Genomic DNA, 22,752 nt, shown 5'->3' on the forward strand with positions numbered 1-22,752 from the left:
CGGTTCTTCCTAGACCATCCATATATCGAAAAATAGGACATAATGCATGTACTACTGCACCTTGATCAATCTTCTCTTCTTCGATTATATGGCTCAGCAGTCTTGCTTCCGATAATCACTCATATTGCTCTGAATGGGTCTCATCGGATGTACTCCGGAGTACATGTCCAGAATCTTGACAGAGAAGCAAGGCTGTGGGGAACCCCCAGTATGCGGCAAAGATACCAACGCTAACCCTTCGGGGCATGTGGACATGGACATGGCCGGGGAAACGGCATCAGTCCTTTTAGTGGTGCGATCTGGCCAGTTAATCTCAGCCTCGAACACAGATGATGCAATCTTATGAGACATTCAATATTATGTGTGCATTCTTCCTTCCTTTCCCCATCTAGGAGACTGCAGGTGTGCGTCCATTCCAACTACAAATAATATGCTGTATCACTCGGCCTATGAATGAGATGCATGTACGTCGCATGGCATATGCCAGGCACTCTGTCTCATGAGCACCTTTGTTTCATTCCGATGACAGTTCCTATCCCTTGTACCTATCGAGGTCGGCTCCTCTGGTGGTTAGGACTACAGTTACGAGCAAGAAACAGATGGGGCCTGACGAATCAGTCTCGAAAAGTTTTGTGTAAGCCCCAGGCAACCTGATCGGACATGACTCGATCCTGCATTAGACGCGGATGGGTTGTTTGCTTCGTTACACGGCATCGGCCTCGTGTTGGTCGGACAATTCCTCCACCGATTCATGCCCCCATCTGCATGCTGGGTGCTAGGAAGCCTAACGCAGAAGAAATCATGGAAAATGCGCCGAATCCAAGTCGGCCGTATATTAGACTTCCATGGCCGTCTGGTGGTGAAAGACGATGCCAAGGAAGTCCGTGATACGAGCCCATGGACATCGTGTCAGTTCCTTTCACGAAGTGGCGTAGTAGGCGGTCAGGCTCTCCACTATGATGATCGATCTTTGCTGTTGGTATTTTGGGAGTCTCCCTGCGAGCTGGAGATCGAGATGGTGGAAGACGGCCTTGCCAACTATACATGCCACGACACTCATTGTGGGCCAGCCACTAAATCCTCCAGGTCTACGTACAAAGAGAGTAATGCCGTTACGGAATTTATAGACACGAAAGGCCAGTCCAGTTACTAACGCAGTATAGGTATGGTGTGTTCAGGTGCCTGTTATCCTGAGCTGATAGGCCTAATTTGGCCTCAACTCTTTCTCTTCGAAGTCATAGAACATAATTCACAGAACCATCTCCACGTATTTTACTTAGACGTAAATACAGCCTTACGATGGTGGTCCGCCCTTCTCCATCTATATCATACGCCTAATATTCGTTCAGCCTCTGCGCAGCCGGGGGATATCTCGCGCCCGCGACGGGGAAAGTCTGAAGAATCGAATCCATCTCCTTCAAAACATCATCCGTCAAGTCGACATCCTGTATATTCTCCAGCACCCTGGCCTCAGACCGTGCTCCGGGAATCAGCACAATTATCGGCATTCCAGGCTTACGGCCCTGCGCCTTGACCCACGAGAGGGCCAGCTGGGCCATCGTGCACTTCTTCACTGCCGCCATCCTGCCCAGCGCGTCGAGTAGCAGAACATTCTTCGAGAAATTCTCCGGCTCAAAGCGGGGGAACCGGCGATGATGGCTATTCTCAGGCAGGTCGTCCAGGCTCTTAATGGCACCCGTCAGCATGCCGGCGCCCAGCGGCGTGTGCGCGACCAAGACGACCCCATACTCTGCGCAGGCCTCGGCGACTCCGTTCGCGAACACTTCTCTCGCCCACAGGCTCACCTCCGCCTCGACCATGTCAATCTTGGTGACGCTGGCCGCGCGCCGGATCGTTTCCGCCCGCACCTCAGTCATCTGGATGCCGCCGATCTTCCCCTCGTCGCGCAGCTCCGCGAGCGCCCGCACGCTCTCCTCCACGGGGACGTTGGGGTCCACTCGCGCGCATCCAAAGACGTCGATAGACTTTTTACCGTCTAGGATCTTCAGAGCGTTGTCGACAAAGCCGCGGAGTCCTGCTGCCGAACAGTCCATCGTGAATGTCTTCATATCCACCAGTCCGCTCTTGATCATTAACACAACCTTCCCCGCATCCTCCGGGTATGCGGTGAAATAACGGTTCATCAGGTGGAGCGAGTTGTTGTCGGGGGTGCCGTAGAAGTCGGCGCCGTTCCAGACGTTGACGCCGTGCTGCAATGCAGTCTTCAAGACACAGAACGCCTGTTCATCCGAAACTCCATCCGCAAGCCAGCTAAGACCTGTACCACATTAGCCCGGTTGCGTTCGGGTTTGCGGGGAGAGATATGTATGTAAATTAGAGGCATGGCTCAGACTTACGCATCAGTCCTAGTCCATTCGGGCTGATTTCTTTCCCCGCGACAGACGGCATGACTGTGAGCAGCGAAAGATGTATAACAGAAAACAGATCTCGCCAAAGTAGCTGCAGAAATGACAACTCGTCTCTGTCTGGTTTGGCACTGTCTCCTTTTCCTACTTGACGAAGATCCGGCCTCTGGGGCCGCTCGCTCTCGCGCGGTTATGTCCGCTAAGTCCGGGGCCGTTTCTTGCCGACACCGCACTCGAGCTTCAATCCCTTCAGATCCAAGTGATGATAGTCAAAATCCTTATTCTCCTTTTCTTTGCACCACCAACTAGAAAAGAATCAAGCCTAACCTAGCATAAACATACAAATGCGTCCAGAAAACAGTAACATAGCGTAGATGGAAACGGGGAAACGGAAATCAACATAGTCATAGATGCAACACTGGTTCAAAGTTATAGTAGCATCGTCTCATCATTATCCGCTTGATCGGAATCCAAGATCCCAAATTCCCAATCGCCCCGTTCAATCCTGCTCACACGATCCAATTCGGACTGGTATTCCCGCCGCAGATGATCCAGGGTGACTATGACGCGTCGGCGAGAGACGCGATTTGTGGCGGCGAAAGACGACCTGCTGTCGCGGCGGCCGTTAGGCTTCATGGCACTGGAGCTGGAGCTAAATCTCCGTTTCGACCCATGGGTTGCGGGCACACTGGAATCTGCATCGTCCATGAAAACATTCTCGTCGTCATCATCGTGCACGCTGCGCCGTCGCTCCAGGGACTTTCCCGGCACCGATGGCTCATCCTTCTCGACGAGAATATAGGCCTCGCTCTTATCTACACAACGAAGAAGGTTGATCAATGACAAAAGCTCGTGTCTAATCTCCTTGCTCTCCGGGTCGTCCTCCTCTGCAGGCTGCACGCTATCGGTATCGCGACCCTTCGCAAGGACAAGGTGCGATGACGAAATGTCGCGCGCCGCGCGAATTCGCTGCACGTTCCGGTATGCGATCTCAGCAGCACCGCGATAATCGTTTCGGGCAATACGGTAGGCCTGTAGCACTCTCTGGTAATCCGGGGTGCTGTCAGCCCACTTGTTCCCGTTCTCCAGAGTAGAGCTGAAAGATGTCTGCTTCCGGGCGAGCGAAACTAATATCTCATCCACATGGGATGCAATGTTTGGGACGAGAGAAGTTGGGAAATGAAGGATTTGTCGAAGACCAGAAGTATCTGAACCGGAAGCCACCAGTATGCTAGTTATTAGGGAGCTAAGCGCCGACTTCTGGAGCGCGAGATCCTTGTATCGAGCAAGGGCCGAGTATGCCTGGTCGAACTGGCAATTCTGCAGGGAGGCGTAGAACAGACGCGAGAGAAGATCGGTGCGCAAGATGTTGTACTCCGGATCCTGTTCATCCGGGTATTCACTTGCAAGGGCCTGGAGGGCAAGGCTAGCAAAGTCGGCGACGTGCGAAAATGATCTAGCTTGCTCAAATATCGACAGAATGTGTTGGAAGTATTTGGGGAGACCATTATGGAAACAATCCACCGAGACAATGTCAAGAAGCGTAGATGACATTTCGTGCAGGTTGCCGAGTGGTTTACCGCATGCTAGACCAGGGTTAGGATTTGTATTCAGGCCACGTCAACTGACACAGGACAAAAACGAAAGAAATTGAAAGAAATAAACTTACACAAAAGATATGCGGCTTTCCGGAAATACAAAGCCGCAGTGTCAAATTCGGACATGGCAACGTAAAGGCGCCCCTTGACATATGTGGCCCAAGATGTGCTTGCTTGAAAACGCAAAAAGTCCCAGGCAAGGTCAATATTGTTCTTCGCGATCAGATCACATTGAATGTACACCAGAGCATTCGGGTATGCGACTTCCCCCTGGCGGGTCACCCAAGACAATACGTCGCGGATTCCCAAAGACAGCGTATAGCTCTGCGGTAAGCCGATCGTTTGACGGGGCTTGATATCAGTGGCAAAGAGATCCTCCAGGACGGTCGCCAGTCTTGCTGCATGGGCGTCCTTCTTTCTGGACGAGTCTTTCAGGGAAAACGTGGACATATTGTCATCAATGGTGCTCGCAGATCGGTCAGAGCATTTTCGACAGTTGGAGCTTAACCAGGACATCATTTCATATTCTCTCAAAAGGGTGATCAGCGAAGCAAAGAGGTCCACGGCATCGAAATTCGACCCTTCTTCCTGCTGTATCTCCCCATCCACAAATAAAACGAGAAGCAGTAGGTCACTCAGAACACGTCGTGTAAATGAGATGGTCTCTTGAACACCATTGACGGTGACCCTCACGCCAAAATGGGTAGGCAGAAGATCGGAATCTTTACCGGGGAATCCAAGAGGTATCGTGTCAATAACGGTGTAGAAGACTTCATTCTGGAGATCATAAATATTCAAGTGCTCGTTCATGGCGCCAATCAGACCTTCGTAGACCTTATTGGAGATCTGTTCAAAGTCGCAGCGCTCACGGAAAGCTTCCATCCTGTCCTGGATAGAGGACGACGGTTCCGTAAACAATTCCGCCTCAAGGGCTCGCTGGCAGTCTGCTTCGAGTTCTGCGGGGAATCTTCGCCGGAAACCAGAAGCAACTTTGACGAGATGGGATGATTGTTCAAAAAGGTCACCAATCTCCGAATTCAAGTTCCGGTGCCGCCAACGATCCACGATTTTAGGCCCTTCAGAACGAAGTTCAGCGCCCGAATTATGCAAGATTAGTTCGGTAGAGCTGCATTCTCGGATAACAGCGCAGCTGTCAGTCAGAAGAAGCCACGGGGTTTCGTAATACGTATCGTAGACAAGAGAGACAGGCTCAAATCTTCTTTTATTGACATCTTCCACGATCTGCCAGAACTGGCGCCACTTGGAGTCTGTGTCTGATCGATAGCGAGTGAAGTCCATATCCTCATCAGCGTACTTGCGAAGAGACACAGTGGCCGCGATGGTAGAGCACAACCGCTCTGGGAGCGAAGCGCTCTTTTTGGGCGAGTTCTGGGAAGACAATGGCCGGACAGCCTCTTGATAGATGGACAGAGCAGTCTCGAGGACCTCTGGAGAGAATTTGTTCGGCTGTAAGAGGAACTTCAACCATCTTTCTGTCGGATCCATGACATCTGATAATGCCACAGGTGGAGGGGACTCCTCGAAACGAGTATCCATCATTGTGGACACCCAATTATTATTCCAATCCGAAGCCAAAGTCTCGAAGTTGAAATGGAGCGTGTAGAGTTGGTAGAGACTGCTGTTCCTCCACAGCACCCACAACTCCATGCGTTTTCCTTCCTCCGCGGGCTTCACATCGAAATCGGCGATGCTCCAGAACATGTTTCCTGTTGTATCTGGATCCAAAGGCCTCAAGGGGGTATCAGGATAAAGGTCCTCGATGATCAGTGGCGACGTCAGCCCTCCCTTTACCGCCCAAAACTTGAAACGGCCATCTTCGAAAGGCGAATACGTGACAACGTAGTACCGATATTCGCCATCCAGGGCTCTTTCAACATTGAACACGCGGATGAAGGCAGACTCGGCGGGGTTGAGTGAGTATGCTGGCATGTCGGGATTCAAAATTTCGCGGCCCAAAAGATCCTTTGTGGCTGCTATCTTATTTGTCGCGAGATTCCAGATTTTCAGTGTGTGGTTCAGGCAAACGGCGAAAACGTAGGTCTGATCGGAAGTTGTCGCAATTGCATTTGCCAAATTCATGTCGAGGGTGCGTCCCTTGTATTTGGCTGAGGGCTGCGCGTGCCATCTAACGAGTCCACGAATGGAAGATCCCCAGGTTCTCTCGTCAAACGTTAGAGGGGACCAATTAGAGCCTAGGTAATGACACAGTCAGCAATGGTTCGCAAGCGATAAAACAGACAAACGCGTAGAAATTTACCGTCATCACTAGATCGCCGAGTAAGGCGCAAAAGCGAACCGTTGTCCAGCGAGATGAACAGCTCCAAAGGACTGCTGGCATGCAGCCGATGGGGGTAGGAAAACGAGAGGGGGGCCGGAACACAAGACTTGCACCAATCCGATATATTCTCATCAATCGCGGCGGTTCTCCGAAAGAATTCCGGTCGGAGAGTCAAAGTGTGCAGTTGCTTTGAGGCAGTGATCACGAACACGTTCAACACGTCGTGGTCCTCCCGATCGGCCAGGCCAACTCCAGAAGGGAGGATCTCTTCCTGGAAGTCCAGGCGCAGTGTATTGTTGTATTCGTGGTTCTCAACGCCTCCCTTCGTCAAATCGACGCATTGTATTTCCAGCACCCTGTTGTCGTTGACCACCCTCCATAGGAACGTCCGGGGGTACACGCTGCGCTTGCGGAAATAGATCGAGCCTTGCGAAGCCAGATATTGTCTCGTAAATTCTTCTTCATCCTTCGCGATTGTTTCACTCGGGCCGGTGAGGGTCGATATCGAGAATCGGGCGCGGCTGTTCGTGATCGATTGAGATGGAATCGGGATGTTGACGACGGTGCCGGGGGAGTACGGCCGAAGGTCGACCCGGGTGTCCTTGTAAATTTTCGCCATGTCGAATTGAACAGGAGACCACCTTCCACGGATCAGAGAGTTGAGGTCATTCAAGCCTCCATGGTTGGTTGTCGCAGAGGTGGGTGTCCAAGCCGGCGGAGTTGAAAGAAGCTGGAGCTGTTCCGCTGCCAGAAAAAACAAGTTCTTGGCACGGGTCCTCCAGCAACAACGCGCATCACCGCCTGAGCAGCTTCTCCGCCTGGAAGAGTTGCACATTCCGGTGCATCGTTAACGTGAGGGTTGATCGCTGCATAATTTCAGGTTTTCTATATCTTACGATTCTGGATGAGCCATTTCTTTTGAAGACGGAAACACCACTAGACGACATGCGATCGGACCTAAAAGGTAAAAAAATGCTATGTACTGAAGGAAACAGAGCTAACAAAACAATTCCTGGCCATCGTAACATGCGTAGTCAATTACTATTCCCTCATAACGCCCCCCTTCCTCAGTCATTCTCCAAATCCTTCGGACTAGGATCGCCGATCCCATCTTCATTGATGGCGAAGAGACAGTCACTCTCCGGTAGGCAGGGGCTGTCATATATCTTGCATACTCTGGTCTCACCCCTACCTTTCTTCAAGCTCAGTCGGGTGGTACTCGCGTGTGCAATAATGTTACCACCGATGGGCTTCTTAGGATCCGGGTTGAACATCGCACTCGGGCCCCCGTCCACCTGGGCGACTACCTGGTTTGTAATGACCACGGCAATCCCAAACTCATCTGCCAGCCGTTGGAGGGTGCGCAAGAATTTCGCCAGATGGGTCTGCCGGGTCGACAACTCGCCACGGCCATTGAAATCCGTTCGGTACAGTGATGTAGCAGAATCGACCACCAGCAGGGAGAATCGGGTCTCGCACATCATCTGCGAGGCTTGGTTCAGCAGTTGAAGTTGATGGTCAGAGTTGTAAGCCCGGGCATAAGCCACATTGTCGAGAACCTCCTCGCCGACGAGCCCGTATCGCTGTGCAACAGCCAGTAATCGCACCGGGCGGAACGTGCCCTCGGTGTCAATGTAGAGGCACTTCCCTTCTCCTCCGCCCATGTCGAAGGGCAACTGGCAGGTAACAGCAAGCGTGTGACATATCTGGCTTTTGCCGGTTCGGAATTCTCCAAAGATCTCCGTAATCGAACCAGTCTCGATGCCTCCTCCAAGGAGTGTATCCAGTTGCTTGGACCCCGTGGTGATCGATATAAGCTCACTCCGCCGGGCGTGCATTTCCGTGGCTGTGGTGAATCCCATCGGAACGAGCTTTGCCGCTATAAATATCATCCATTAGGATTATCACCCCCCAAATACTGATCTCAGTTGGGAGTCAGCTCACCTTCAACCAGAACCTTGGTCGCTTTCTGTTCTGAGATACCTTTGATCTGCTCTAGTTGACGCTTCGGTCTGTTGAAGGGGGGTATAGTCAGTGTCTTGATCCATAGAGAGGATACTGCGGGCAATGGGAAGAATAAGTCATACGTATAGGCAATTGACTCGACCGTGTAATAACCAGCCTCAACAAATAATTTGATATCTCTTGCCGTGAGTCCAGCAACACCCTAGGTAATGTTAGAGAAGTCCGATCCTTCGCAAGTGATAGAGCACCTCCCTCCACCACTTGAGCAGCGTGGACTCATGGACTCACCTCCAAAGCAGACAGCGGAGTAGGCGCTCCAGGCCCCGGAAGGCCACTGTCGTCGTACTCATTCTGGGGTTCCATGTCGGCCGTCATCTTTTCCCAGTTCAAGCTTCTTTAATCCCGCAAAAAAAAAATAAAGCGTTGTCTGACTGGTGTCACGAGTCCAAGAAAATCAACCCGGTCGTACTCGACGCGGAAGGACGCGTTCCAGTTGAAGAAGCGAATAGTGCGAGAATTTTTGGATGGCAGAATCCGAATTTCTGGTGAAGTTATAATCGAAAAGGAAATTGCAGTGCATGGGCCTTTTGAACTCGCCAGCACAGGTTGTTGGGTGGCAAATTCCCTGAGTCTCTGTTCAGCGTATTGACGATGTTGAAGTTGTGGACGCGTCTAAGGAGTCGCGAGGTCACGTGCCATTCCGCTGTAGCCTTACTGCCTAATTCTCTATGGATGCAACTCGAACCACACGAAGCTTTTAGTTGTAATTATTGGAAAAGAGAAAAAAATGTAGTAATATTAGCTTCAACCAGGTGCCATTTAGGCGTTGATCCCATTAGGTGCAGTACATAACCCACTTTCTTGAACCGTTACACCTCCACCTGTACAGGCAGGTATCGGATAAGCCGCCCTGATTGCGGGTGAAAATATCAGGGCTAATGAGGAATTCAGGGATCAGTTCAGTTAAATGTGTTCGCATGTTGTATCCGATTCTTCTTCAGTCTGCCCGTTTGCCTTTGCATAAACTGGAGGGCTTCCGGTTCTTGGTGTTCCATCAACTCGTAGTGAACTGGGTTCAAACGGAGTGTTTCGGGGGGGTGCATCTGGAAATTATCGTCGAATAGAACACTCATCTGACGTCTGAATTGCTCGGATGGGGTTCGCGAACGGCCTGGCAAGAAGGTCATTACTCAGTGCATCCGTCTAGATGTAGCAGTGTGGGACAACTTACCTTCGTGTCTTGAGGACTTCTTGGATGCTTCGAATGGCCTGAGAATCCAGGAGCTTCGACGACCTGCCCACGCTGACAACGGCCGATTTGAATCCACCGTAACTTGCCTCCTGGACCGACTATCCTCTCCCATTTCCAACTTGAGAGGCTGATCTTCCGGGATATTTTCAAAGTCTGGGGTATCAGGTCGTTGGATATGAGTCGTGGCCGCGCTCAGGGCCCTGGTGTGTCTTCCAGTATAGGGCGTATGTTGTGCCGCTGTGACTGACTGCGGAGGTAGTTGGACCTCGCCAGCACTGTAGGTTCCTTGCTTGTCCGTTCCATCGCGCGAGGCAGGCGAATCACAATTAGGAGCCCAGATTCCCTCAACATGGATGCCTTTCAGCAGAGCCCTAGCCCCGAACGGCACTTCAGCGTGATCCGTCAGCATCGGATACGCCTCCCCGCTTTGTTCAGCATGGGACCTGGCTTCTGCCGCTGCGTGTTTTTTCAGGGCTCGTTTATTATGTGCAAGGACACAGAAGGAGCCAATCAACACGATGATCTAGCAATGTCAAAGAGGGTCAACGCTTCCAGAAGGACGGATACTTACCACGAGACCCGCAAGCACCTATTGCGACGGTATCAGTCGGTAAATCTATGAATGCGGATGGAGAACAGCATACGAAGCTCAGCTTTTGCCAAAGAGCCCAACCTGTCCAGAACGCCATAGCTCATGCGACCGTCGCCTGGATATGGACGTTCGCGCCCTGGGATCAGGATACAGGCGAAATTTGATGAAGAGAAGATGCAGAAAAAGCACGGCGGTGTATATTGATGGTCCGGGATGCTGGACTCTGTGTTACGAGCACAGGGGAGTTAACTGGGGCCTCGGGGAGAAGAGAGTGTTGACTTGGAGGATGCTCCGATCATCATTGCGATCAAGAAGCGGTCATTCTGGGAAGCTGCAGGTCCTTGGACAGCAGGTGCCTGCATCGGGCCTGCTTGTTGGGGTGTCGTGGCGTAACGAGGTTGAGGGCCATCGTGGGTGACACTGCATGGTCCTGCTACGGAGTTCTGGGTCAGAGCGGTACATGATTTACGTGGTAGGGTTTGAATGAGACAAATATTAGAAAGTTGAGAAACAAAGAAAGGATTTATACGAATATGAAGAATATAGGTAAAAAAAAGAAAATGATGAAAATAAAAAGAAAAAGAAAAAGAAGAAGATGCAGTTGTCCAACCAAGCAGCCAAAGTCCCTGTAACAGGACGGTGTAATCCGGCGACGCCATCCCAGGGTGGAAATGTCTCTGCAGAATTGCTTCCCTCAAGGGTCATTTCCATTGCTTAGCGCGTCATAGCGATCGTGGACTACTCGCACGAGTACAACGACGACCCCAGGATTCGTACCGGGCACCAGTCCTGCTGGCGTTAGCCGAAGCAAGGCCATTGGCTTGGCGGTTGACCTCCCACTAGGCTATCCGTGACAGATTAAGTAGAATTCATCCAACTTTTTCTCTATATCCCTATCTTTCTTTTTATCGTAGGCAACTTTGTTTTCGCCGTTATCTTCTTAGAATTTATAGATGATTTATGATTCATAAGATTGGATCTACTCATCGTTCTTCATTATTCATTCTCATAGCCGATTGCGTGTGTTCATCCCTTCCTACCCGTATTCATCTGTCCGGATATATATACTTGTCGCCCAGGTCTATTCTGAACTCCGCAGTGACAACGTCAGTGGGATCGCATTAGTTCTTTCGTTATTATACTATTTTCTGTCTTTGGATGCAGTGAACTGAGCTAGGCACAGCCCGCGGCCCCCCCAAAGCACCGAGTTTGTGTTCCTTCCTCATGTTCCACGTTGCCGCCTTCACGACTACGATGATGGTATGACGAAGATGAAGGGCAGGCCTAAATCCGGTAGGAGATAGATCCACATCTTGAGGTCATTCATGATAACCTCCCAGCATGTGTGCGAGTATTTGAATCATCAATATGCTAACAGCGGCTGTCTCTCAACTTCTGGTCAAAAGGGTCACATGTGCTACTGTAGTATGGCTATTGAAGGAACTCGAGACAAGAAGCAAAAACTTGTATAGAACCCCTAGACAATCCTGGTAAGTAATTAAGATCCCAAATTAGACAAAACCAAGGATACACTGAAGCAGAAAAGACAAGAGCGAGATTACTTTTACTCATCATCCTCATCATCCTCCCTGCCTTCATCTTCACTCTCTTCTTCCCCTTCTTCCTCATCATCACCTTCACCATCTCCTTCGTCATCATCCTCGCCCTCACCATCTCCCCCATCGTCGTCTCGTCCCTCTCCCTCTCCATCGTCATCTTCCACATCCTTCTCATCCTCCTCCTCCTCATCGTCATCAGCCTCCTCGCTATCATCCTCCTCCTCATCATCACCCTCATCCCTATCTTTCTCCTCATCATCATCCTTATCTAGCCTACCCCCATCCTTCTCATCTCCATCACCGCCAGGTCCCACGGGCCTCTTTCCAGGCACCGACCCGGGCTTGGTAGGGACAGGCTGAGGCAGATCAGTCGTAGGGCGGGAAGGCGGGAAGGTAGGTCTCACGGGGTCCGGCTGAGCCGTGACCGTGACCGGGATGGTAACGGTGACGGTGACAGTGACAGTGCGAGGAGGCGGGACAGGGGGCTTGATGGGGTGAGGGTTGGGGCTGGGTGTGGGCGGGACAGTTATGGAAGGAGCAGGGACTGATGGGGTGATAGACTTGGACCGGGTCAAGGTCGGAACAGTCATCGAGGGGAAAGGGAAGTGCGGCGGGACGGACTTGCTCGGGCGCACAGTAGGGACGGTCACTCTGTCCGCCGGGGGAATGAAGGACTTGGTCGGGCTGGGATGGGGCACATGGAGTGGGGGGTGAGAAGAGGAGGTGGGAAGAGTGACAGTCGTGGTCTGGTACAGGGTAGTGGTGGTGGTGGTAGTTGTGGACGCGTTGGTCCACTTCTCCGGGGGCAAGCTGCGGCCCAGACGAGCGGCGGCAGCGTTACTGATCATGCCGAACTTGAAGGGAAAGGCGAGAGGAGCCCCCCGGTCGTCGACTTGCTGCTCCATGCCCTGAGGCATAGGGGCGGAGTTGGCTGGGATACATAGGCCGAGGATGGCAATGGCTGCAAAGATTGCAAAGACCATGCCCTTGGCGGAGATGGCAACCATATTGAAGTCGATTGACAGTAGGTTTCTAGCAACAGTATCAGCACACAATGATGGAAAAGGATTCGGCAGGGCTGCACTTGTATCTATCAAGGAGACTAGTTGTGACGCAGGAGTAGCTCGCCGTTTCTCGGTAGGTGTGCGTCGAGAGATTGAGGGAGTGGATTTGAGCAGAGCTTCCTGGTTACTTAAGTACTGCTAGTTGATTATCTCACAGTTCTCACATGCAACAAGCATCCTGTAGTGATTATACGGTGATAATGACAGAAACATATCAGCATAGATGGTGAAGTTGAAAGGATAAAGAGTGTCCTACTATTGGGTCAAAACATAAGTAGTACCGACTAGCCCGGGGGTGGCTGCAACTCTAAATGAAATGACTCGGCAAGATACGCGACCAGAATAGATTAAGATAGCATTTTATAAATACCGGAGAAGATCTATATGGATATTACTTGTACCCTAAAGAACAGTCTAGAGCAGCTAGTAGACAACTTTATCTTATACAGAAGAATGGAAATAAATATAAGATAGGTGAAGTCGATCAGTCAAGCAACTTTAGTAATAGAAAAGTTACTAGTAGTAAACACAAGGACTACTACAAAGTTTAGACGTGACGAGTCAAAAGGAAGACGTATTAATAGCGTAGTCGACAGAAAGTTCATGGATGATTACTAGGAGAGAAGGTCTAAAGGGAATTCGATGCGGAGATCTTCACCTCTCTCTCTCCAGTGGGGAGTACGAAGTGCCTTATGTTTGAAATCATTGCAGCATTTGCTAAGTATAGATTCGGGAAGGTCGATAGGAGGTTCTAGCCCGGATGCTGTCTGGGCATATGATAAGGCGTATACTGGCATGTTCTCACGAGGACGTGCAAAGCTAATTCAAACGAATAGGTTCAGCCGAACATGGTCTGTATCAATGTCCCATGGGTGATTAGATCGAGCATAAGCATGCCATCATCCCGAGGAGGGCGTCGCTCAATGACCGAGTAGAAATTGCATGGAGAAGAATAAGGCGATCCGATTAAGATGACACCAACACCAGTCTGTATGCCGTGTGTACGCATTTTACTTACCTCAATAAATTGAATATTCTCCAGTATGGAACTAACTCTTTTCAGAAAAGGGATTAGAGTTGCAGAACCCCCACTCCAATCCGAAAGTAGGCAGAGCAGAAGCGATGTTCGTCCGATGATGTTGTAATGAGGTAGAGCTTGCTTCACCGTGTCACCCATAGTAACCAGTACGACAGCCCGTGATTGAATATATGGATAGGAGAAAGCAAGAAGAGCCCACATGAACGGAATACATGGGACATCTGAGCAACTGACAGGCATTGATGAGATTGTTATACCGCAGCTACGTATGCGCTGGACTTGGACGTATCCCACCGGTGTCTGTAGGTTCGACTTGGTCTGCAGGGCGCCCCCATAGCTCTATCTAGCTATGTAAACTCTGATATTATGGTACCGCCAGAAAATTCCATTCGGCGAGGATTGATCTTTCACAGGGTCCATCTGGAATAACCACTGCCAACAGGAACCGACGGCGAATCACGGTGTTCCTGACCCGGCCAAGAAGCCAGTCCTACAGGAGTGCTTTAACAGTGGAGCATTAATCTCAATCCCTGACAAGACCCCGGCCAGAATTATGCATTATCTGCGTAATACAGGCAAGTTGGCAATTTATCCAGGCGGAGAAACCACCACTTCATAACTGGACCCGACGCCGAGGGGCCGCCGATCATGTGAGGAGGAGGAGAAGGAGGAGGAGGAAGACTTGACAATTCGGTTTCAACCGCAATTGACTTTTCATCCTCCTGTCCATACTCCAACTTTTATAACCATCCCAACATGGTGCCAACTCCCTTCCGCAACTTCTTAAAAAAGCCCGCCGTCCCGAATGGCGGGGTTATCGATAGCGACGGCAATCGTTTATCCACCGAGAGCCACCACTCCACGCCTCTATCCATCCGAAAAAGCTGCGAGAACGAACCGCCGGAATACAAACTCAGTGGTATGCCCCTCTATCCTACGCCGTGAATATCCAGTCTAATCTTGGTCACTCAACCCCGCAGTCGTCGACGACAACGGCGCCTACTTGCCGGTATAGATCCCCTCTCTTCCCTGTCCGGAGAGACAAAGACCCAGGCGACCGGCTAATAGCGGATGTGTTCTTTCTCCAGCCATCCCCGCCGGAACGGCCGAGTCTCTGGCATAGATATCCCGGATCGTCGCGATCCTCGAACAACCACCGGAATCTCGTCGACGAAAATGAACCCTTCTCCATCTCCCGCGAATCATTCGATTCGTACCGGCGATCATTCGTGAGTACCCCCGACGCCGCGGTGGCAACGTACCCACGTATCGTCGGTCGGTCCGTTGGTCAGTCGCTGATAATGAAACCCTCCAGGACATCTCCGCCCGCTCCCCCGTGAGCTACAACGACGCAATGCCGTCGCGCACCTCGCTCGACTCGCGCTTTTCCCGCATCACATCCACGTCTGCCGTGCAGTCCGGCCCGGACATCAAACAGCCCGCCGCGATGGAGGAGGAGCAATTCGAAGACGTAGGCCTGGACGACGACGAGTCCAAGCCCAAGAAGAAAGGCATCTTCTCTCGGCTCGGGGATTTCGCCAGTGACTCCCCGTCGTCGGGCAGATTCCACATCCCCGGCAGGAAGCGAGGCCCCAGCAACCCAGGCGCCGCCGAGTTGAGCCCCATGAAATCTCCCGCCGCCGTGCCAGCGCCGGCGCCTGAGGTGCGCGACGGCTGAGGCCCAGCTCAGCGGGGTTGTTTCGTACATTCTACGGAGTACATTTGGGGTGGTTACTTGGCGTTCGATTGTCGGGCGTTTGGGAGTGATACGAGGAATTCTTCCTCTTGTCTCTCTTGGTTCATGTTTGATCACTGTGGCAAAGGCTGGACAGGATTGTGTATAACATTTAATAAGCCCCCGAGTATGATAGAGATTTTCTTAAGCACGAGTCAACAGCACAGCATGTTTCTTTTGTAGTATTCTTTACTTTGATCGACCCTGTTCGCATTGGCGGGATCGCCGCTTCTTATCAGCGAGTGCAAACAAACCAAACAGCCCCGACCGCCCGTCGCCGGGAAAAAAAAAAGTTACAACGGCAGTAAATCGTCGAGCAGAAAAATTACACCGCGGGCGACATTCAAACTATTTCCTAAGTTTATTAACATTGTTTTTATTTCGCAACCCCGTGCATTCTAGTTTATCCCTGGAGAAAGGAATCTGTCGCGATGGTCGGTGTCAAGCGTCGTGTCGACGCTGGTGACGAGCGCAATGGGAAGCGGACGAAGACGAAGACTGTGCCCGTTCAAACGAAGCAAGCCAAATCGGTGAAGGCCAACCCAGAGCCCAAGAAGAATGCCAAGTCCACCAAGAAGGATAAGAAGCCTTCCAAGAAGAAGGTGGAGGAAGACGAGGAGCTGGAAGATGACGACGATGACTTTGATGTGGACGACATCTCGGATTCGGAGGGTGACGCCCAGGACGAGGATATTGAAATGGACTCGGCAAGCGGCGACGATGCCGGAGCGGAGGACGAAGACGATGGCGACGATGACGACAACGAGAAGTCTAAGGCTGCGAACTCGGCAGAGGCCACGAAGAGTGCGATCCCCTTGAGGCCCCTAACCCCCTGCCCCTACTACGTTGAGCTAATGGGATGTTTGTTCCAGACAAGAATGCCTCCCGCGAATCGCATGCGAAACAGAAGGCTCTCCTGCAGGAGCGTAAAGCGGCGAAACCCAACGCTGACATGATCCAGCGCTCCAAGAAGCTGTGGGAGCGTCTGCGGCGCAAGTCTCACGTCCCTCTGGAGGAGCGGAAGAAGCTCATTGCCGAACTGTTTGAGATCATCACCGGACGTGTGAGGGACTTTGTCTTCAAGCACGATTCCGTCCGGGTCATCCAGACTGCGTTGAAATACGCGAACGTCGAGCAGCGGAAGCAGATTGCCTCCGAACTGAAGGGCCACTACAACGAACTGGCGCAGAGCCGCTATGCGAAGTTCCTGATCGGCAAGCTGATTGTCCACGGCGACAAGGAGATCCGGGATCTGATCATTCCCGAGTTCTACGGACATGTCAAGCGCCTGATCCGACACCCCGAGGCGTCGTGGATCCTCGATGACATCTACCGCCAGGTTGCGACCAAGGAGCAAAAAGCCAATCTTCTCAGGGAGTGGTACGGTCCGGAGTTCACGCTGTTCCGTGACAACAACGGCAAGCCGCCGACGGCGGAGCTGTCGGAGATTCTCAAGGAACATCCCGAAAAGAGAACGCCACTGATGCATTTCCTCCATGAACTCATCAACCAGTTGGTACAGAAACGCACCTCGGGATTCACAATGCTGCATGACGCCATGCTGCAGTACTTCCTGAACACGAAACCGGGGAGCGAGGACGCCAACGAGTTCATCGAGCTGCTCAAGGGAGACGAGGAAGGTGACCTGGTCAAGAACCTGGCATTCACCCCGTCCGGCTCGCGCGTGATGTGCCTCAGTTTGGCCTATTCCACCGCGAAGGATCGGAAGCTGCTTACTCGCTTCTACAGAGACACCATTAAGATGATGGCTGGCGACCTTTACGGACACCTTGTGTTGCTAGCGGCCTACGAAGTCATCGACGACACTAAGCTTACTTCGAAGCTGGTCTTCCCGGAGCTGTTGAACCAGGGCCTCGAAGCCGAGGCTCGCAACGAGGAACTTCTCTACCAGGTGAACGACTTGACCGCGCGGATCCCCATCCTGTACCCGTTTGCCGGCGACCGGGTGAAGTGGCTCCTCCCGGACACGGACAACGAGATTCTCCAGGAGGTCCGAGAGATCCGGAAGGAGACGTCGAAGAAGGATCCGGCCATTCGCCGTCAAGAACTGGTCAAGGCAGCCTCCCCTACGGTGCTGGAGCTGATCGCGGCGCGCGCAGACACCCTCCTCGAGACGAGTTTCGGGTGTCAGTTCATTGCCGAAGTCCTCTTCGAGGCGGATGGGGACAAGAGCGCTGCGCTGGAGGCTGTCGCGGTGGCGGCCAAATCGCGGGCCGACACTAAAGACTCCCCCTTCGTGGGACGGTTGCTGAAGTCTCTCGTCCAGGGCGGACGGTTCAACAGCGCCGAGAAGACGGTGGAGAAGGTGCAGCCGCCGTTGAACTTCCACGGCTTGCTGTACGAACAGATCCAGGACGAGATCATGTCATGGGCTACGGGCTCGAACGTGTTTGTGGTGGTGGCGCTTACGGAGTCGGACGAGTTTGAGAAGAAGGCCGAACTGCTGAAGACTCTGAAGAAGGGCAAGAAGGCATTGGAGAAGGCGACGGCTGAATCTGGGAAGGATGGAAAGAAGGCCGGTCCGGTTGGCAGTGGTGCTCGGCTGTTACTGGAGAAGTTCTAGATCGGTGGCTTTCTTTTTTTTGTTTTGTTTTGTTTTTGTTTCTTAATTTCCGTCGCGATTCTTCCATTGTGGACTGTACAGGGCGATGAATTGTCATATAGGGTAGGGCCATGAAGCCAAAAGCATTTTTTTTACATTCTTTTCCCACGGATCGAGACCCATAAAATAGACGGGTGCGAGAGGAACCGGTGGAGCGGACTCCATCAGAGGGAGGACGAAATTGATTCCACGGTCGACAGGGGGTCAATAATCAAATTGTATGCAGGCGCATGCAAGGCTTGAAGATGGAGGGGCGGTCAGTGTAGGTTCAGCGGCTGACGGGGAAGGGCGAAGCTGTTCGTCCGGGGGTTGTTCGATCCCTGGAGCAGTCCAGTGTAATTGCGAACGTCCTCATCGACGAAGCCATTGTGGGTAGGCGAGGATTTAACCTCGGCGGAACCAGAGTTGGCGCATCCGTGGGCGGTTTCAGGGGGGAACCAAGAGGACGCAGTACGCAGGAGGACTTCCGTGGCGCAAAGACAGATGGTTCTCCCTGCATGCGTGTCTGTCTGTCTTTGGGATGAAGGCTGTGAATGTTGATCCTGGAGTGATGCCTGACGAAACATCTGGCCGAGAAGAGTTTGTATACAAAATGGTCCGTTGGAGCCAACGGGGGCGATCGCCTTCCCGATTGGGGTGAAGCCGGAGTCATCCATCGCGGGCGGTTCTTAGGAGAAAGTTGATTAGGAGAATTTATTTCTTCCTCTTCTTCTGCTTCTTCCTCTTTCTTCTCCTCCGACTTCAATATACCCACTGCTTAATTGTAATTTCTATAATTTCTAATCCCTCCTTTCAATCTCGTCCGATCCTACATTAGTCTCTTCCCGTTTGCGACAATCTCATTCTACCTGCAGATGGATCTCTGATCTCTGTCTCGTGAACTCCCAATCTCCCTCCCCTCTCCCCGAATATAATGCATACGGCTTCCACCATGGACGACTCGCGACCTCCCCCGCCACCGATCCCGCCGTCTCCCACCCTCTCCAACCCAGATATGATCCTCCCGTTTGACCAAACCGAACGCGAATCCTCCACCCCGTCTCCCCCCTTCAACCTCCCGTCCTTGTCGCATCTCCAATCCTTCTACGAGAACCGTCCCGTCCCCAACGACTATGGCGTGGACGTGACCCGACACAACGCGCAGATGGCCGGCGGGTGGCGACAGAAAACATACCCCCGTCATACGTGGTTGCACGAGGGCCATGATGCTAGTCGCCGCCTGTCAGATATCGGAGAGGAAGATACGTCATCGCCCACGTATCTAGGAGGGTTCGCGAGGAATCTACATGCGCCACATACCGCGCCGGTTGTCAAACCGCGGGTCCTTCCCGTCGCTGATCCGGTGGAGATGAGGGAGGCAGCGGAATGGAGTAGTTCCTCCAGTTCGACCGTGAGTGGCGCCAGTGAATCTCCCATGGACGGCCAATCCAACCCCGAATACACGCCGGTCGCGGAGGATCAATACACGGAGAACTTTCCGCTGAAGGAGACCGTGCGCGCCCTTCAACAAGGGGTGAACGGCGACCCGGCGCGTCTCAGCACCATGTCGACCACGGAGGAAGGAGGCCCCGGAGACGAACTCTCGTCCGTCATTCTCAGCAGCGAGGCGGAGCGGATCTTGGAAAACGCAAAAAAGCGACTTACGGTAAGTGGTGACAGACCCCGTCGAGTATCGAGCCGGAGCTAATTGTGTTAGCTGATGGAGGGGAACTTGACCCGCGCTCGTTCGTCCATGCGCATGTCGCCGTCCCTTTCCTCGTCGCCAACCCCGTCGGTCGCTGGTCAGCCGTTGGGGTTGGGGCTGGGACAGCCCGTCGGGGGTCTGTACCAGTCGATTTCTCGCGCTGACCGCAGGTCCTCGGTCCTTCGCCCTCGCGCCACGTACAATTCCTCCCAAGATCCCTCCAATAATAGACATTCTCGCGTCTACAGTGAAACGCATATCCCGTCATCGGATCAACCCAACCATACTGCGGTCTCGCGGTCTATGAGTGCTTTGGGCTCGAGCAGCATGTCCAATCTCAACAACGACGGCCGCTCTTTCCACTATGAACCAACACGAGCGTATCTCACCCACCGGGCGTCGGTGTCATCCATGCACCGACCACGGCACATGTCCCCTTCGCCCCTGAAGGAACAGACGCCCGTAGAGGCATCGCAGGGGCTGGGGATCTCAACGGAAGACAAGGAGAACCGGATATCAAACCTCGATGAATTCAATTCCACATATCCCCAGCAGGACCTGCCCTCCCGCTCCCAGTCGCAACTTCACGTGAGAGATTTGCAGGACCAGATGAAAGGACTTCATATCAAGATTTCCAGTCTCAAGGTGAAGACGCAAGAGGATAACCTACGTCGTCGTAGCTTGCAGAGTCTCCGAACTCCAAGCCCATTCACAGCAGCAGATCAGTACTACACCAACGGACTGGAGTTGAAAGAAACCGCCAGCAACCCGAGTCCCAGTCTGCAGCAGGGGCGCTTTTCAGACAGCCGACCAGCCAGACAAAGCAGTGGTAGCGAACCGGCTAAGGCGGGAGCGAGTCTTCCCACTAGCCGCAGTACGAGCAATGGATCGGCGTCGAAACGCTCTTCCCAAGCAGTCGAAACGACAAACAGTCGTGCTTATGACGATGATGGACAGTCCGTTGTAGAAAGCCTTTACGAAGATGCCGAGGAGGGCGATTACTACACGGATGGCTCGTCCGGACCAGAAATCGACCGCGAGGCTCTCAATGAAATCCTCAGCGAGCCGCTAGACGAAGACTTGCAGGATCCACTGGATCAATTCCCAGCAGTGCCTGGCGCAGACTCCACCCCCCATGAGGAACGCGCGGACGCCTTCGATTACGAACACTTCATTCTTCACAGTGCTCTGGGTAACTACACGCGGACTGGGATGCGCCGACCCAGTGACGCCTCGGATACCTCTGTTGAGACCACGAGACCGTTCCAAGGCCGTCGATCGGTGCGTCATTCACGAGCAAACAGTGGGGCGTCGTTGTCTACCGTTGCGACCTTTGCGACTGCCACTGAAGGTCATGATGATTTTGACAGCGTCCTTTACTGGGACAGGAAATTCAACGATGGTAAGAGGCGTCCGTCCAACCGTCAATTCCTCCGTAGCTGACCTCACAGAAATCCATCATCGTTATCCTGATATCGATGAAGCACAACCCTCTTCAAGCGGCAGTGAATCGGAAAATATGAAGACACCGCGGGCCGTCCGAAGGCAGTCCAGCCGCAAGAGCACGGCCCTTCCCCGGTCTGATTCTGCCATGACGAGCTGCGCCACCCCGACGTCTTTGGCCTCGTCCCTTGTGTCGACGGTGAGGGCGGCATCCAGTCCCCATCCAACGTCCGCGGAAAACGGCAACATGGGGATCAACGACGACGACACGCGTCTGTTGGAAGATCTGTTCCAGAGCCTGAGAAGTGTCTGCATGGATCTTCAAACTATCACGACGTCCCCGGAACCCGATCCAAAGAAAGTGCGCTTGCTGCGACGGCGATTGGACGCTGCTCGGCGCGTTCTCGACGGCGAGCTGGATACTTAGAGATGCTGTCTAATGTTTGCTGTTTATGTTCTTCTGTTGAGTGCGGTTGTTTCAGGACGAGTGGTTGATGGTGTTTGGGATTTGATACCCTGGTGGATCCTTAAGATTTAATTCTTGTATATATCTGTTCCGTGATCGATCTTGACTGAAGTGGTCCTGTTAACAGCGGCGTACTTTACAATTCGCAGATTATACACCAGCAGTATAGCAAAATGCGACAGTATGGAAGATCCCCACCGCGCACGTGGAGCCGACGCGCCACGCGACGAGCCAATTTGTTCTTCCGAAGTATCATCAAGACCATCCATCAAATCAACAACCTCACCCGGCCTTATTCCTGACGGGCGTCTGCCGCATAGATCAGTTTGCAGGCGACACTGTCGCTGGGCTGCAGCTGCATACCGGATCGAGTATCAGAGCGGATATTCTTAGTGGGATTCGACGCGACTTGCCCCTCCATCCCCCTCCAAATACGTCACATCTGATCCCATGTTGTTCGACTTCCTGTCGACTCACTTGCACGACATAACCCCCGAGAATAAGAGAAAGAAGAAGCCAAAATGAGTCTGTCACACCCATCTCGCCGACTGCTCATCTTCCAGGAGGCGCGCAACCCCCAGAACACCGCCGAGATCGTATATCTGCCCGTCAACAAGCTGGGATTGCCTATCTGCGGACCTCCCCCGGAGCTCCCGTCAATCTTGGAGCTCCCACTGCGGATCCTCAGAGCTTTTACAGACATCTTTAACCAGCCAAAGTACAAGGGGTGGTATGTAGTCATGCCCAGTCCATTCCCCTAGCGATTACTGACAGGCGACAGGGCCATTCTTTCCGCGGGTCCTTACCATGACACATCAGAGGAAGGCAAATACTACGCCGTGGTGCTAGAACAGATCAACAATCCTTTGTCTGCTCAGGATACGCCCAGTGTGGCGTAGTGCCGTTCATGTGTCTGGCTGATGAGCTCGATTCGACTGGTGCAGTTTTCCGATTGGGTTGTTCCTCTGGGCGAAATGCACTGCGCGCATTTGAGTCTTCACCTGGCCAGTCTCCGTCTGTCTGTCTTGTCTTTTACTGGCAGTGAAGCGGAAGGTTTTATTGTTCTT

At 52.6% G+C, this 22,752-nt stretch overlaps 10 protein-coding genes across 10 annotated transcripts; 4 read left to right on the top strand and 6 right to left on the bottom strand.

Moving 5' to 3' along the window:
* Positions 1 to 1,334: 1,334 nt before the first annotated feature.
* BDV59DRAFT_201263 (aldo/keto reductase family protein) lies at positions 1,335 to 2,409 on the bottom strand (the record flags this gene model as incomplete). The annotated part of the gene is made up of 2 exons (XM_073693759.1): positions 1,335 to 2,278; positions 2,358 to 2,409. 2 exons carry the CDS (start codon positions 2,407 to 2,409, stop codon positions 1,335 to 1,337), a joined length of 996 nt encoding a protein of 331 aa, XP_073548709.1.
* A 219-nt stretch (positions 2,410 to 2,628) lies between these two features.
* Positions 2,629 to 6,975, bottom strand: BDV59DRAFT_176519 (nucleoporin Nup120/160). The gene is made up of 3 exons (XM_073689453.1): positions 6,243 to 6,975; positions 4,036 to 6,177; positions 2,629 to 3,952 (listed from the first exon to the last, which is right to left on the bottom strand). The coding sequence occupies exons 1-3, from the start codon at positions 6,880 to 6,882 to the stop codon at positions 2,796 to 2,798; spliced, it is 3,939 nt and encodes a 1,312-aa protein (XP_073548710.1). The 5' UTR covers positions 6,883 to 6,975; the 3' UTR covers positions 2,629 to 2,795.
* Positions 6,976 to 7,194: 219 nt separating this feature from the next.
* BDV59DRAFT_19229 (recombinase RAD51) lies at positions 7,195 to 8,864 on the bottom strand. The gene is made up of 4 exons (XM_073692021.1): positions 8,517 to 8,864; positions 8,351 to 8,430; positions 8,208 to 8,275; positions 7,195 to 8,142 (listed from the first exon to the last, which is right to left on the bottom strand). Exons 1-4 carry the CDS (start codon positions 8,601 to 8,603, stop codon positions 7,331 to 7,333), a joined length of 1,047 nt encoding a protein of 348 aa, XP_073548711.1. The 5' UTR covers positions 8,604 to 8,864; the 3' UTR covers positions 7,195 to 7,330.
* A 124-nt stretch (positions 8,865 to 8,988) lies between these two features.
* BDV59DRAFT_176524 (uncharacterized protein) lies at positions 8,989 to 10,634 on the bottom strand. The gene has a single exon (XM_073689454.1). The coding sequence runs from the start codon at positions 9,887 to 9,889 to the stop codon at positions 9,419 to 9,421; it is 471 nt and encodes a 156-aa protein (XP_073548712.1). The 5' UTR covers positions 9,890 to 10,634; the 3' UTR covers positions 8,989 to 9,418.
* Positions 10,635 to 11,636: 1,002 nt separating this feature from the next.
* On the bottom strand, positions 11,637 to 12,638 carry BDV59DRAFT_201267 (uncharacterized protein; the record flags this gene model as incomplete). The annotated part of the gene is made up of 1 exon (XM_073693760.1): positions 11,637 to 12,638. The coding sequence occupies one exon, from the start codon at positions 12,636 to 12,638 to the stop codon at positions 11,637 to 11,639; it is 1,002 nt and encodes a 333-aa protein (XP_073548713.1).
* A 1,710-nt stretch (positions 12,639 to 14,348) lies between these two features.
* BDV59DRAFT_176526 (uncharacterized protein) lies at positions 14,349 to 15,626 on the top strand. Its single transcript, XM_073689455.1, has 4 exons — positions 14,349 to 14,653; positions 14,715 to 14,743; positions 14,823 to 14,963; positions 15,050 to 15,626. Exons 1-4 carry the CDS (start codon positions 14,491 to 14,493, stop codon positions 15,410 to 15,412), a joined length of 696 nt encoding a protein of 231 aa, XP_073548714.1. The 5' UTR covers positions 14,349 to 14,490; the 3' UTR covers positions 15,413 to 15,626.
* Positions 15,627 to 15,775: 149 nt separating this feature from the next.
* BDV59DRAFT_176527 (uncharacterized protein) lies at positions 15,776 to 18,173 on the top strand. The gene is made up of 2 exons (XM_073689456.1): positions 15,776 to 16,273; positions 16,342 to 18,173. Exons 1-2 carry the CDS (start codon positions 15,901 to 15,903, stop codon positions 18,051 to 18,053), a joined length of 2,085 nt encoding a protein of 694 aa, XP_073548715.1. The 5' UTR covers positions 15,776 to 15,900; the 3' UTR covers positions 18,054 to 18,173.
* Positions 18,133 to 18,656, bottom strand: BDV59DRAFT_176529 (uncharacterized protein). The gene has a single exon (XM_073689457.1). The coding sequence runs from the start codon at positions 18,589 to 18,591 to the stop codon at positions 18,361 to 18,363; it is 231 nt and encodes a 76-aa protein (XP_073548716.1). The 5' UTR covers positions 18,592 to 18,656; the 3' UTR covers positions 18,133 to 18,360.
* Positions 18,657 to 18,728: 72 nt separating this feature from the next.
* BDV59DRAFT_19260 (uncharacterized protein) lies at positions 18,729 to 21,950 on the top strand. Its single transcript, XM_073692072.1, has 3 exons — positions 18,729 to 19,737; positions 19,789 to 21,178; positions 21,228 to 21,950. The coding sequence occupies exons 1-3, from the start codon at positions 19,006 to 19,008 to the stop codon at positions 21,644 to 21,646; spliced, it is 2,541 nt and encodes an 846-aa protein (XP_073548717.1). The 5' UTR covers positions 18,729 to 19,005; the 3' UTR covers positions 21,647 to 21,950.
* Positions 21,951 to 22,206: 256 nt separating this feature from the next.
* BDV59DRAFT_201272 (uncharacterized protein) lies at positions 22,207 to 22,584 on the top strand (the record flags this gene model as incomplete). Its single annotated transcript, XM_073693761.1, has 2 exons — positions 22,207 to 22,415; positions 22,467 to 22,584. 2 exons carry the CDS (start codon positions 22,207 to 22,209, stop codon positions 22,582 to 22,584), a joined length of 327 nt encoding a protein of 108 aa, XP_073548718.1.
* Between the last annotated feature and the right edge of the window lie 168 nt (positions 22,585 to 22,752).

This window comes from Aspergillus ambiguus (genome assembly GCF_047715705.1).
Source record: "Aspergillus ambiguus strain CBS 117.58 unplaced genomic scaffold BDV59scaffold_12, whole genome shotgun sequence".
Classification (NCBI taxonomy): domain Eukaryota; kingdom Fungi; phylum Ascomycota; class Eurotiomycetes; order Eurotiales; family Aspergillaceae; genus Aspergillus; species Aspergillus ambiguus.